Source organism: Solanum lycopersicum, chromosome 1 (genome assembly GCF_036512215.1).
Source record: "Solanum lycopersicum chromosome 1, SLM_r2.1".
NCBI lineage: Eukaryota > Viridiplantae > Streptophyta > Magnoliopsida > Solanales > Solanaceae > Solanum > Solanum lycopersicum.
In genome coordinates, this window is record NC_090800.1 from 4,362,192 (window position 1) to 4,376,729 (window position 14,538).

Consider the following 14,538-nt stretch of genomic DNA (forward strand, 5'->3'; position numbering starts at 1 on the left):
ATTTTGTTATCTTGAGTACCTGTCCTAGACTAAACATATAAGAACAAAAAATGAATACGGAAAAAAAAAGACGATAAGGACTTAGGCCCAAAGATAACAAAAGAGAAACTAAATAAAGCGGGGCCCGACTTCTTCAAATCTTCGGACTTGTTCATAACCAAAACCTGTACATCGATATTTATGGATCGAATAAGAATAAACAGGGGATTTACTGTAGAAGTTCAGCAAAAGGAAATAAAGTAATGTGCAAAACAGAGCCAAACAAAACTAACTCTCAGACCAAGATGCTGCTTTTTTGGACATGGAAGCATGCAGACGCGAAAAGAGAAACAGAACGGTCCATACATCCCAAGCGAAGTCGAGATTCTGGTTCTTTCTCTTAAAAAATGTTCGATCCCCGAACAAAATGGAGAAGATGGGGGAGAATTAGAGGTTCCGAATCAGGGAAAAAAGATTGAGGTAGAATCGGACATTCACTTTGAAAATGTTTCCAAGGACAAGAAAAAGGCTCTTCTTGTACCAAAACTTGGCCAAATCCCCCAAAATCCGGATTGGCAGATCGAGGGGCTTCAATCCTTCCATCCTTGTGCTCGACGTGGTGTCTATCCACACGAACCAAGGACGATGCCGCAGATGGCTAGTCCAAAATAGCTGAAGAAACTTTTGGAGAGTTGGTCAACTTGGTATATAAGTTGAGATAAGTTTAAACAAATTAAATCATTTGTCAAATCCCGCTAAGATAAATTAATATAAGATGATTAATAAGCTTCTCAATTTCAATGAGATAAATAATCGACTTAATTATAAAACGACTAATCGAGTTTGTTTGTTAGCCTATGAATAACATGCCATGTTTGGAGTGGACTCCTGCACTGTCTTCCATCAGCAGGTCAATTCTTGTTTCTGTCAAGTTTGTGTGGTGTGTGTTAAGAGAGCTAAACAAAGATTTTTTTTTTTTTGTGACATTCAAACAAAATGAATGTGTTGTGGCTTTCATTTGAATCTTTATCTTCCCTTTCGTCACTTGTAAACATACATATAATAGAAGTAGTAATGTTACTTATCTTTTATATCAAGATAAGTAAATTAAAAGAAGTCTATATGTGAATTTATTCTGAAAAATATAAAAACTGATCGACCTTCATTTTTTTAATTTTCTTTGAAATGGACCTAAGATCATGTTGAAAGATGGACAACAGATGCATATCATAACTCTCATTCTTTAGTTAAAAGTTGATTTTAGTAACAAAGACAAGGTCACATGTGTATCATAACTCTCATTCTTTAGTTAAAAGTTGATTTTAGTAACGAAGACAAGGTCAAATACTTAAACATGTGTATCTCGAGGGTGAAGAGAAAGCAAAGTAGAAATTTTCTTCTTTGTTTTTTTGTTTTAAATTAAGGCGTAATGGCTTGAGATAGTCTTTACATATTGTGTGACACATTGAATGTAAATATATAATTGACTGAAAATGACAAGGTGACCTTCAGCTATTCAACCTATGAATCACTGCTCAATCCGTATCACATAAGTCATAATTGACCACACTCCTCCCTAGTTCATCATAATTCCTAAATTCATTACCTCAATTTTCAAATGTAACATACATTCATAATTCTAGTTCTACTCTTGATCTCGTGTCCTCATTCTTGACCCCATTCTGTCCATGGATAGCAATTCTAGATTTTCTTAACAACACGTCAATTCCTCCTCACAAGGCAGACTCACATATTTGAGTTTTCAAGGATTTATTCATGTAATTTACTAGGTGCACGAAGGTTTACCCACAACCTACCATTGATTTGCGTATATCACGTATTAAGCAAAGATTTATAACTACTCAATTGTAAAATTTAGCCTACCTAGGCGCCAAGCGGTTGTACGGAGTTTTGACTTTTATTAGAGTTTTTTGGATTCGTGACAGTAGATTTGTCCAAGATTTCGCCATCTCCACGCTAGAATTCTCCCTCTCCTCCGTTCCCAAGCTTAAAGCAACTTTTCTGAGGTTTCTAGTAGGGGTGGGCGTTCGGTTCTTCGGTTCGGTTTAATTAAATTTCGATTTAGTTCTTCGGTATTCGGTTTTAGAAAAGTGTGCACCATAGTTTATACCAAACTAGATCGGTTTGGTTTGATTTTTTCTACTTCGGTTCATTTTAGTTCGGTGTTTTTAAATCGATTTTTCGGTGTTAATAAAAATAAAGAGGGAATATGATAAAGTGTTAAGAGTTTCATCATGTATTTAATAAATAAAGAGGGCATAAATGATTTTTTAGCAAAGATGCCAAAGGATTTGTTTTTGTTTCTTAGCATAGATGGCTTCCATGTTGCTAAAGCCTAAAGACTTTCTCCTATACCGGAATGCTGAATGAATAAAGAAGAGAGCGAGCACGATGCCACGATGAACTTTCGACCAACCAAAATTTAAGGACTCACAATGTACAATTGTACATAAACAACAATGGTTCAACACTTTATTGACACTATATTTGTTGTCATTTAAAAATTGAAAATTTAAATGGGCCTTGTAAATATTTTGAGTCATTATTCAAAAGTGTATAACTATTATTAATTGAGCAACATAATTTAAATCTTTTTAAATTTAGTAAATAAAACTTCAGTTTTTAGGTGCACTGTAGTTTCAGGACCCTTTCAGCGAACTTCGAACCAAAGAATCGAAGTTCCGAAAAAGAAAATCGACACTGAACCGAAACACCGAAGAACCGAAATTATTTGATTCGGTTTCAGTTTTTCAGTATTTATGCCCACCCCTAGTTTCTAGGGTAATTTACAACTTACTTAGGTATTTTAGGAAGATGGAGAAAATAGAATATCTCATAATTTACATCATGCCTCGCTATTCCCGCTCTGACGCCAACTTACCCCACTCTAGCGCTGGCGCCGTAGCGGCACCTGTCCCACCTTGGCGGATTAGTGGCCCAGAATTTTCAAATTTTTATCTCTTCCTAATTAATGACGGTTCGAATCATTACATCAAGATAGACTAAATAACGGGTACCTAAATTTAAGGTTTCACGATAACAATATAGTGTTTTTTTTTTCTTTTTGAGAATTTGCTATAGAAGCTTTGGACAACAAATCCATCAAAATTAAAATATGAAACAATGAAAATAAAAAAATATTAGTCTTGTCACTATCAAAATTCTGAAACAACAAAGAAGCAAAATAAAATGCTAAGTCTTGAAACTATAACAAACTAAGAAATTTCCTTATTTTGCAACATTTATCCCCATTTGTTTTTGAGGCCCGTCCTCATTGGAAGTTCTACTTTTCATTCTTAGTTAAATTGATCCAATTTTAGCGTCTTCCTATTCTAGAGCATCTTCCACTTGATTTGTTTCTCTAAAGCTGTTGTGGATTTTATTTATTGGATGTTACATTTTATTTATTTAATCAAAGCTCCAATTTTATCATATTGCAAATTCTTCCTTATCTAGTTAAACTAATACAATTAGTTGATATTTTGACAGAAAATTATTATCATAGGTTACATATATTTTGCTATTGATTGGGGTGGGGGTGGGGGTGGGGGGGTTGACTCCACACCCTTATGTTTTAGGTAAGTAATACAATCTGGTGATTAATCCATCAGCCAAAACTTTATAATGCACATAGTTTTGGGGTAACAACATATTAAAACTATTTTAATGTTGATGAAATTAAAATACAACTCCAAAAGAAAGAAAAAAAACTACTCAAAAAAGAAGTGGATTGAGTAACAATAGTTTAACAATAATACCATGATAAAAAAAATGAAATAATTAAGTACTCTTTTTTTTTGACGATTAGAAATTCTCGCCATCAGCTTTCTCGAGTTCGTTTTGTAATAGAAGCCCTGTTTGACTTTCAATATGTTTCCCTCCCTTTTTTGCTAGGATTGAAAATCTTGTAATTTACATATCCATAGATAAAATTCTTGGATTTCCGAAAATAGTGTAAGATGAAATGTTTTGAGTCATTACTATTTGACTCTGACTCTGACTCTGACTCTGACTCGGACCTGTTATAAAAAAGTCGAAGTATTTGTGGCTTGTTAATTTTGAGGTGCACTTGTTCTAGCATAATGTAGAACCATGACATGATTAGAAGTTTCTGAAGGAAGCAAAGTGAGGATATTGTCAGCAGCATTAGTAGTAGTACTCCATATATGATCTCTAACATGTTGCAATGTCAAGAATGGTTGGAGTTGTTGGCCTCTACATGTTATCTCTATCTGGAGTTGCAAAGAATCAAATTGTTCATTACATGCACCAAACATTACCATTATATTAGTGAAAACAAATTACGAATCATTGTGGAGCCAGAATTTTCATTAAGAAAATTCAAAATAAAAACATTTAAACACACAAGAAGACAAGAAAGTTCACATATGATATGATATAGTGACTATGATATATATGCATATCTTAGTTCCACCCTTAACCCCCCTTTTGATATCGTAGTTCCACTCATGCTCGTACTGATATTTTCACTAAGAGAACTCAAAATATCAAGAAACATATAAGAATCCAAGTAAGTTACATATCATATGATATAGAGACTATAATATATATATATATATATATATATATATATATATATATATATATATATATATATATATATATTAGTTCCACCTTTAACCTCCTTTTGATTCCTTAGTTCCACTCATGCTCGTACAAATATTTTTACTAAGCGAATGCAAAATATAAAGATGCAAACATATAAGAATCCAACAAAGTTCACATATGATATGATATGATATATATATATCTTAGTTCCACCCTTAACTTCCTTCTAGTATCTTAGTTTTGCTCGTGCTCACACAAATGTTGGGGAACTCCAAAATCAAAATTGTTCATGCATCAAATGTGAAGCACTTTATATTTATGTATGTATGTATGTATGTATATATATATATATATATATATATATATATATATATATATATATATATATTTAGTTCCACCCTTAACCTCCTTCTAATACCTTATTTTTGCTCGTGCTCACACAGATATTGGGGCCTCCAAAATTAAAATTGTCCATGCACCAGATGCGAACCACTAGGCGTGAGATGGGTGTAAAAGAATAACAAAAATCTCACATTGGTGATTAATAAGATGGGTGGACTCCTTATAATGTTTGGGTAATCCTCCTCCCTTATAGCAAGCTTTTAGGGTGTGAGTTAGACCTAAGACCTACTTTAAGCGTAATTTCAATGTCACATAGTATGAATGCTTATTTGAATCATGAATAACATGACAATCCACTTGACATGATGAGCATAACTCATGAAAGCAACTTGCTAAATGCTTGGCTAAAAAAGGTAAATATAAGAGTTTTGCAAACATTTTGAATCCACTTTAACAACTCATTATTAATGGAATTAATTAATATTTTAATCACTAAATAAGATAATTAACATGTTATAACACATTAAAATACACTAATAATTATTATTTTGTATATTTATTAATGTATACACGTGTGAAATCAATATGCAAAAAACAAGAAGTAAGTAAGAACAGACCAAATGGGTCGGGCAACCCACCTATCCCATGGTTGAAAATTACTACAAACTTTAATCATATTAGAGGTCCACTTAGACTTTGCTTCTAATCTAGAATGATTATACCCTAGAATTCTTCAAATAAAATAAATATATGTACTCCCTGATTATGATGTAAAGATTTACCATATCTTAGTAATTGATAGAAAAAAATATTTTTTTATCCTTAGAATTGACAGATAAATATATGATGGAGAAAAAAAAACAAAAAGAAAATATGTATATGGAGTATAAATAGTGTATACTTTATACTAATATACATATACTATATCTACATATACATAAAAAATATACATAATATGCATACAAATACACAACATATACATACCATACAATCAAGTGAATAGGTAATGTATACTTCGTTCATATTTGATAAATTAGATGGTTGAACAGTATATATTGATGACTATTCCTTAAATATCCCCCTCCGTTCAAATTTATTTCTATTTGTAGTTTATCCAACAAAGAAAAATGATATCCTTTCGTATTTTGTATCTTCTTTGTCCTAATTTATGTGAATGAGTTTGATTGGATATAAAATTTAAGAAATAATTTTTTTTTTGAAATTTGTGATATGTAGTAAGATGCAACTAGTAGGTGTTATTATGTGATTAAAAATAATTTGTATATTAAAAATTAAATAATGAGTACTAAACTAAAATAAGAGAATGTTCTTTTTTTGGATGGATTATTTTTGGATGAACTATTAATAAAAGAGAAGGAAATAACAATTTAATTCTAAAATATATTTTTTTTTCCTTAATAAAATAATTTAAAATCACATATATAAAGTACTTTTAATCACCAATAAACATCTTTTTTCTTCTTTTTTTTTAAACTTTACAATCAATCAAATTCCACCACAAAAATTGGAAGGTGGAGTACCTAATTTCTATCTACAAAAGGGAAAAACAAACAAAATAAACTCTACATGAGTTGTACATAGCACTTTATTGTCATATAACCTATGATCCTATTTTCATATTCATGCACGTCTCATTCACGTTGCTTTTTCTCTATCAATTCTTCAAAAGAGAATAAACTTAGATTTAAAAAAAAAAAAGGAAAAAGCAACAAAAAAATGTGAAATGAAGGTCAATATTCCTTCATGAATAATTATGAGACTTTAGCTTCATTATTTTAAAGATCATTTTATCCATCCTAATTTAGCGGAATTAAATAATTATTAAATTATACTCTTATTACTTTTTCTTAATTTGTCGGCTATTAATATAATTATTTATTATTACTAATAAATATTTAACTATTCTACTCTAATTTTGTCTCTTTTGAACCATTCGTAATGATTTTGCAATAGACTAATAGCTCATGCATTGCTTTCCTCCGACGTGTTCCTTTCTTTTATTCTATTACTATTTTTTCGAGACGGAATTAGTTCTTCAGATACAAATTATTAATAATATAATAACTTTTAGTTATATTTATAAGTATATTAATTTTTTTTATAAATACTTAATTATAAATTTAGTTATTATTATCTAAAATTAATATATAAATTTTAAATTCTAAATTAAATTTTTTATTTTCTTTAGGGTTACTTTTTAAATGGACAAAAAGTTTCTTTTTGATTCTATCAAAGTGCACCACTTAGAGGAAAAAGAGGGGAAGAAAATAAAGGGTTTAAACTTTAAATATTATTAATTATCTATGAGAAAATAAGAGGGTGTTGGGTCCTACAATTCTCCATGGCATAGTTGAGTTGAAATGAACGAAAGCATGACGAAACTCATTGTCATGTATAGAGTCATGATGATAATTGATAAGGGCAAATTAAGGCCATGCAAAAATTTAGTGTGTTAGGGTTCAAGATGACGTGTTCTTTACGTGCGGATCTGATTCTTTTTATGATTAGATATATAAAGGTATATTTTATTTTTTTAAGTGGCGTTAAGATTTGAACTCAAAATTTCTATGTAATATGATATTATATTGATAATTCTGATTTTCTAAACTGAATATAAGATCGTTCAATAGCTAGTTAGAATCTAGTAATTTATTTATTTATTAAATTTCCATCAACTTGTATCATGTCTAGTAGCTATTTTTTACTACTCATGAAATTCTATATACCCACCAAATATGAAATTTGGTTAGCTATATGTATAAATTATGAGGTAATTTATATATCATTTTATGTTGGATAGAAAAATGACATAACTTAATTATTACTATATAAATAGCTAAATCTTACCTAAGTCCTAACTAATTCTCGATTATTAATATATGCATAATTCTAATTAATAATCAAACGTCTAAACTAACTAATTCTCGATTACTAATTCTAACTAATAACCAAACATCTAAACTAACTAATTCTTGATTACTAATATATGCATAATTCTAACTAATAACCAAACGTTTAAACGATTCCTTAATTAATTATTTAATGCCTCATCAATATGATATGTTTGGTTTAATTTTTTTTCATGAATTAAGCACAGAAAAGTTAGGATAATAAATGGTCTTGATATTTAATTTGACTCTTAGGCCCTTTATATTTCTCAAATATCTATCATATTTAGAAGATTAAATTATTATAATACTTCTATTTATCTAATTATAACTCAACATCCAGAACCGCCCAAACTAGTTAAATACATACAATTAGTTGAACATGTTCAATTTCTTCTTTTTTTTCCCTAGTTAAAAGTCAATGCACTATTCCACATTTGCCTCAACAAATATAATTTCATTATTAAGTGCAAATTAGACCGTAAAAAAAGGGAAGATTGTATGCTTTTTGAAAATCTATCTTTCTATTTGGAAAATCTAAAATTCTACGATTCTTCCTTGCTTAAACTTTAGGGTAAAAAAAGGGTTTATATATATATATATATATATATATATATATAAGATTCGTTAGATACGTATTCTAACAACTTACATATAGATTACACATTAGCATATGACATTAGAGCAGACAAATATCATCGAGTTTGGGTCACACTATCCCCCTTAATTTAAAAGAATTTCTACTAGTTTAGATCATAAAAAAGGAATCAAAGACTCAAAGTTAGCATATGAGATAAGATATAATTAAGTGAATAATAATATACTCTCGGAATCTAATTAAACTTTTAAATGACGATGATCGCATACTTAAGCATAATTTAGTAGGGCGTATAAGAATAATAATAATACTGAGTTTTAGTACCAAACAACCCCTTAAACCTCCTAGAAACTTAGATGTAAGCAATACCTATATGATTAGGTAATGCAAATTAAGGAAAGAAAAAGAAAATATATATACAATTATGGTATGAACTATCATTGATATCATATTCCCTACCATTACAACTTTAATCATTTGTCACTTAGTTGCCATGACGTGTTAGAGAATTGTTTCTCTTTTTTTTTTTTTGTGAAATTTGAGTAAACACAAGACATGATAACCAAAAACTCAAGTCAACTTGGGTAGGACATACAAATAAAGGCCAAATAATAATAACATTAAGACGGCAATGATACATAATGTACCCATTCGTGAATATTAAGAAGCAACATTATTAAACAAGTACAACCTATACATTCTACGAAAGCATGCCACAATTACATAATTTCAATGCTTACAAAATAAAAATATATATATGCAACGAGTAACACGTAGAATTAGAAATAGCTTCATTTCTTATTAATTAATTGAATAATGTTAGGTCAATATATTAATTTGATTAAATAATTATTTTCGTTGAGTTTATCGTTTTAGATAAAGATTGTTGGTACATGTAAGGTGCATTTTTTGCGCTAAAGAAATGTATATTTAATTTGAGTTTAAGACTTTTAAGTTATATACTAAATTTTACACCATCAAGCCACTTTTAATTTTTTTAGCCGGTAGAACTTATCGTATTTTCAAGATTATACTATCTGGCAGTGTATATAACTTAAACTGTATTTATATTAGTACTTCTTTTAAGGATATGTTATTATGTACCGCACCATCAAAGAATGTGGTGCAACAGATAAGATTGCTTCTTTCTTAATCAGAGGTTTAGGTTTTGACCTCTGAATATGAAAAAAAAAATTGGTAAGGAGTGTTTTCCTCCAAATGGATCCTACGAAGAGTGAATCTGGATTAATCCGACTCTAACATGAATATCGTACAAAATAAAGAAAGAATAATAAAAACCATGTGGCATCGAATTAGTCGGGGTATAAGGGTTGACCTATCATAAATACATTATAATGAGTCCTAATAAATAGTATGTATGGAATGTTTATGAAATATACTAATGTTATATGTCATACATCCTAACAACTTAAAACTTTAATCTATTCAAAGTCGTATCTTTTTAGTATGTGTTTATGATAAAAACCCTAATACAAGTTATATTATTTTAGGTAGGTAAAGAAAAATTATTTTATTCTATAGAAGCAACTTCGAAAAGAGAATTTTCTTTTAGCTAATTATTTAATAACATTTGATGTAAATATATAGCTGGTTCTTAACAGATATTATTAACAATCATTAATATGAATGAATCTTAAAGGATCCTAACATCAAAATAAAATAAAATAAAAGTTTAAGAAGAAACAACTATATGATTGACTGTTTCTTTTGTCTATACATGCATGCAAATCACTTGACATTCTTTTATGTAATTATTTATTGATTTCCAATTTAGATTATTAATTAATTAATTAATCTTTTGTGGTTGAGTTTAATTAAGGGTTAATGTGGAGAAGTTGCTGGGATTTTGAGATAATAAGAAGTTAATATAACTTCTCTTTTTAACTGCCCAATTGGCTAATTAATTGATGAATTCATATGAATATTCTACAACACCATATATAACAAAATTAGAAATAATTAATTCATATTAGTATACTAAAAATATAAATAATCCATTTTCTATTCTATTCTTTCATGCACATAGATATTAAATGCAAGATGAATGCAATAGGAAAAAGATGGAATTAAAGTGATGGATGTTATAATTTGGAAACCTTATTTAAGTTTCTTAGTTTTAAATTTATTTTAAAACCATTTCTGATTATTATCAGGGAAATGATAGAAGAAAAAATGTAAGTCTAAATGAGGAAGAGTGAATACGTGCAATACGATGACGACAACAACAACATATTCAGTATAGTCTCATAAAATAGATACCGAAAGGATAGAATATACGTAGACCTAACCTCAATATATAAAATAGAGAAATTATTTTGTATAGCTTTTCCGCTCAAGAAATCCATTTATATAATATAATACTTGAACCAAAAAAATAAATTACTCATTAATAGAATTTTTTAAAAAAGCAAAAAAAAAACTTTATTATGTTTTTCACTAATAAAGGGGGATGAAAAGGAAGAAATTTCTTATATCTATATGGGTTTTGGAGACTTTTGGAAGCTTTACGCTATGGACATGTTTGGTATAATATGGGAAAAAAGGTTTCATCAAAATAGAAGTGCTAGGCATTTATATTCCAAAATGTGTTTTCGTTTAACCGAATACGAAGTTTAATAAAGTAATTCTTATTAATATTATAATCTTAAATTAAGATATGTATAATATATCAAAATTGATTTTTGAATCTGATTGTCTTAAATATGTTACATGGAATATTGAATTTATAAAATTATCTAATTTAGAAAGTGACTTTTCTCTAAATCATTCAAAATCTACATAAGAAAGGAATCAACCATGCTTTGAGGTTCAGTAAGTATGATCTTATTATAGGTATATTTTTTAAATGTTTTACATCTATACACACAAATTTGAATACAAAGCAATAGGTTCAGTTTTGTACTGAAGTATGTCATCATCTCATTAGTTATTTAACTACAGTATATTATATGTTAACACAATGTCTCATGTGTGGGTGTGATTTTCCTTTATTCATGAACCAACTTTATTGCATATATATGTTTTTGTGCTTTTGGGAAGACGGTGAGATTTGAACTCAGAACCTTTTACTTACTTTAATATCATTTTAAAGTATGTGATCATTTCATTCAAACGTTTAAACTTTTATAAAGAAAACCACTTTTATTACTTAATTATATAACGTTCAGGCCCTGACCCTACAACGCTCGCTCTAAATCCACCTATATATATGGATCATTCCACAAAGATTGGAAATGTTACTTTCTTGAAAGTAAATGAAATGAAACGAACCGTGAAAGTCATCAAAAGTGCAAAGATTTATTTCTATTAACAAAAAGAATATTTGAGTGATTTTGGGGCTAATAAGGTAGCATGTAGTTTTCTTTTTCTTGTGTTTATTACTTTGTCCATACTCTAAAATCATTAAATAATAGAATAATAACAATGTTCTAATTAATAATCCCTACATATATTTTTTCTACTCTTGCACTTCCCTAATTATAAGTAGTTTAAACAAAGATCTTAAGCTAATAATACAAAAAGAGAAAGAATGAATGAAGATGGATAGCTACCTAGAAAATGTACCTCCCACCTAACTATGAAGTTCCCTCAATCCATAATTAAAATTGCCCTAAATAAAACCATTAATAATTAATTAGTTCTGCTGTTTCTTTCATGTTTTTTCCCCACACCAACCATAACATGTTATGAATTTAATGGTTTAAACATTATATTGGTGTTATTAGTTCTTCTTAGAGTCCTATAGTTAACGGTTTATCAAGTATGGAACATTTGTTCTAAATTAAAGCCACGCGATCAGATAATTATTCAACTAATTGTTATTATCTTAGAATCGCTCTCTTTATTGCTAAACATAAGTAGAATAAAAAGAAGAATGACTTTCTAAAGTAATAACGAGTGACTATCTGAGAAATCAACCAGGAAGGTGTCAAACAAGAGAATAGAAATGCAATGGTGGGTTACATACCTCTGATTCATTTTCCAATTGTAGCTTATTGACCAAATACTTCAAGACTAGTCGTATTGTCATCCTCCCATCTCTTTAACAATTATGAAAATAACCACAAAAAAAAATGAAATAAGTTAAAATGTTAACAAAAATTAAAAGAAATATGAAGTTTCTATAATAATGAAATTTGACTTACTTGATCCTAAGGTAGCTCTTGGATATTTGTGGCAAAAAGGGTTCTTTTGTTCTGCATCATAAAGCAAAAGTACACAAATTTAGCCATTCATATTTTGAAGATAATTTGGAAGAGATTAAACAAGCTATAGGAAAATTTAAAAAAATAATTATGTAGCTAAAAAGTAAATTCGTTACTAATCTTATGAATTAGAGATAAATTATCAAAATGAAGCAATTTAACAACAAATTAGCAATGATTTTTATTTTTTGAATTTTGTATTTACTTACTGATTTAAAGATGATTGTAATGAAAACCATAACCCAGAATGTGGTCTTCGAGGTGGATGAACAACCCGAAAATCTATAGAACTTGGTCCTGGAACCCCTCCCAGTACTGGGAATGGTCCAGGACCAAAATGTGAACCTGATGACACTAGAGACAGATTCATATTCTGTTGGATTGGCGCGGTCATAGGTCTAAAACCCCAATTAATAATCTCTTGTTGTTGTGGAAACATATTCGTAGAACTACTTCCTACACCCATCCCTGGATATTGTTGTAAAAACAAAGACGATGATGTAGTAGAAGTAGTAGTACTACTAGTAGTCAGAAACTGTTGTTGATATCTTCGAGGTGTTGATAGTGGTGGTGGTGCTCGAAATTCATTTATATGTACTGTTGGTTTCCCTTGTTGGGAACTAACAGTTGGTAATAGATCAAGTTCCACTAGTCCACTTCCACCTGTTGATCTTCTAGAATTCTCTTCTGGCTTATTACTGGTGGGCATATAGGTACGCCCACCAATACTTAACTGAAGCCACCCTTTTTCCTCTTCGTCCTCTTCCTCCTCCTTGTGGTTCTTGTTGTTAGTATTATCATTGTTGTTATCTTTAGAACTCGAACCAGTTTCATTAATACTTCCGGTTCTTGACTCATCTTCAGCCATTATTGCTAGATCCGACCCTAAAACATATGAATTATCTCGTTGAACATAATATTCATCATCATCTTCAGCATCTAATCGGGTCATAAGATTAAAATTACTATCGTAATCACCTAAACCAAAACCATAAACACTAGTACTCCTTCGAATTAAATTCTCTCTTGAAATATTTTCACAAGGATTGATCATAGTCATATTGATATCCTTGAGAAAAAAGAGAAGAAATAAGAGATATCGTCGAAAATTACGTTGATCTCTTTAATGTAAGCCATAGAAAGAAGAAGAGAGATATGTTTTAGTGATATTTTTGGGAAGAAAAAACATGTTTTCTTGAAATAATGGAGATAGAGATATCCATTGACTAGCAGAAGAAAAGTTTCTTGTAATAATATATATATATACTATATGATTTTTTTTTTCTTATGATGGACAAAATATCATAAAAAGGGACAAGAAGGAGAATAATACTTAGCTACCTGAAAATCTCACTTTCCATTAATTCTCTTTGTTTGGAAGCTTGTAAGGGATGACATTTGTTTTTTTTTCTTTTTCCCATAGGGGTAAAAATAGATGGTGGTAAGTCACTTGTGGACATAGTATTTTATTTATATTATATTCTTCTTGTATATCTCTATTTATATTATAATCGAGGAGAGAGTTGCTCGAATGATAAGTACTCTTTACTTCTAATAGTGGCGAATTCATCAAGGATTTGAAGTCGGGTTGACTATGAAAATTGAACTCTCTTCACTACTCGGTCAAGGATCATATTTGTGTTAATGGGGTCAAAAATTTATATATATATATATATATATATATATATATATATATAAATTTTTTAAACTGATTAAATATATATATATATATGATGTTATTTTTCAATAAAGTGGGTTCATCCACTGTAGGTCCGTCCCTGCTTCTAATAAGAAGGCTATGAGTTCAAGTTATTAAGGGAGTAAAAATGGATAGGAGTTCTTAGGATGAAAAGGTGAAAATTATTTATCATAATTAATATCTCATCGCCACGAA

General features: G+C 29.4%; 1 protein-coding gene across 1 annotated transcript; it reads right to left on the bottom strand.

The window, feature by feature from the left end:
- Positions 1-3,634: 3,634 nt before the first annotated feature.
- On the bottom strand, positions 3,635-13,945 carry LOC101244608 (uncharacterized). The gene is made up of 4 exons (XM_010327755.4): positions 12,854-13,945; positions 12,585-12,635; positions 12,407-12,479; positions 3,635-4,232 (listed from the first exon to the last, which is right to left on the bottom strand). The coding sequence occupies exons 1-4, from the start codon at positions 13,702-13,704 to the stop codon at positions 4,053-4,055; spliced, it is 1,155 nt and encodes a 384-aa protein (XP_010326057.2). The 5' UTR covers positions 13,705-13,945; the 3' UTR covers positions 3,635-4,052.
- Between the last annotated feature and the right edge of the window lie 593 nt (positions 13,946-14,538).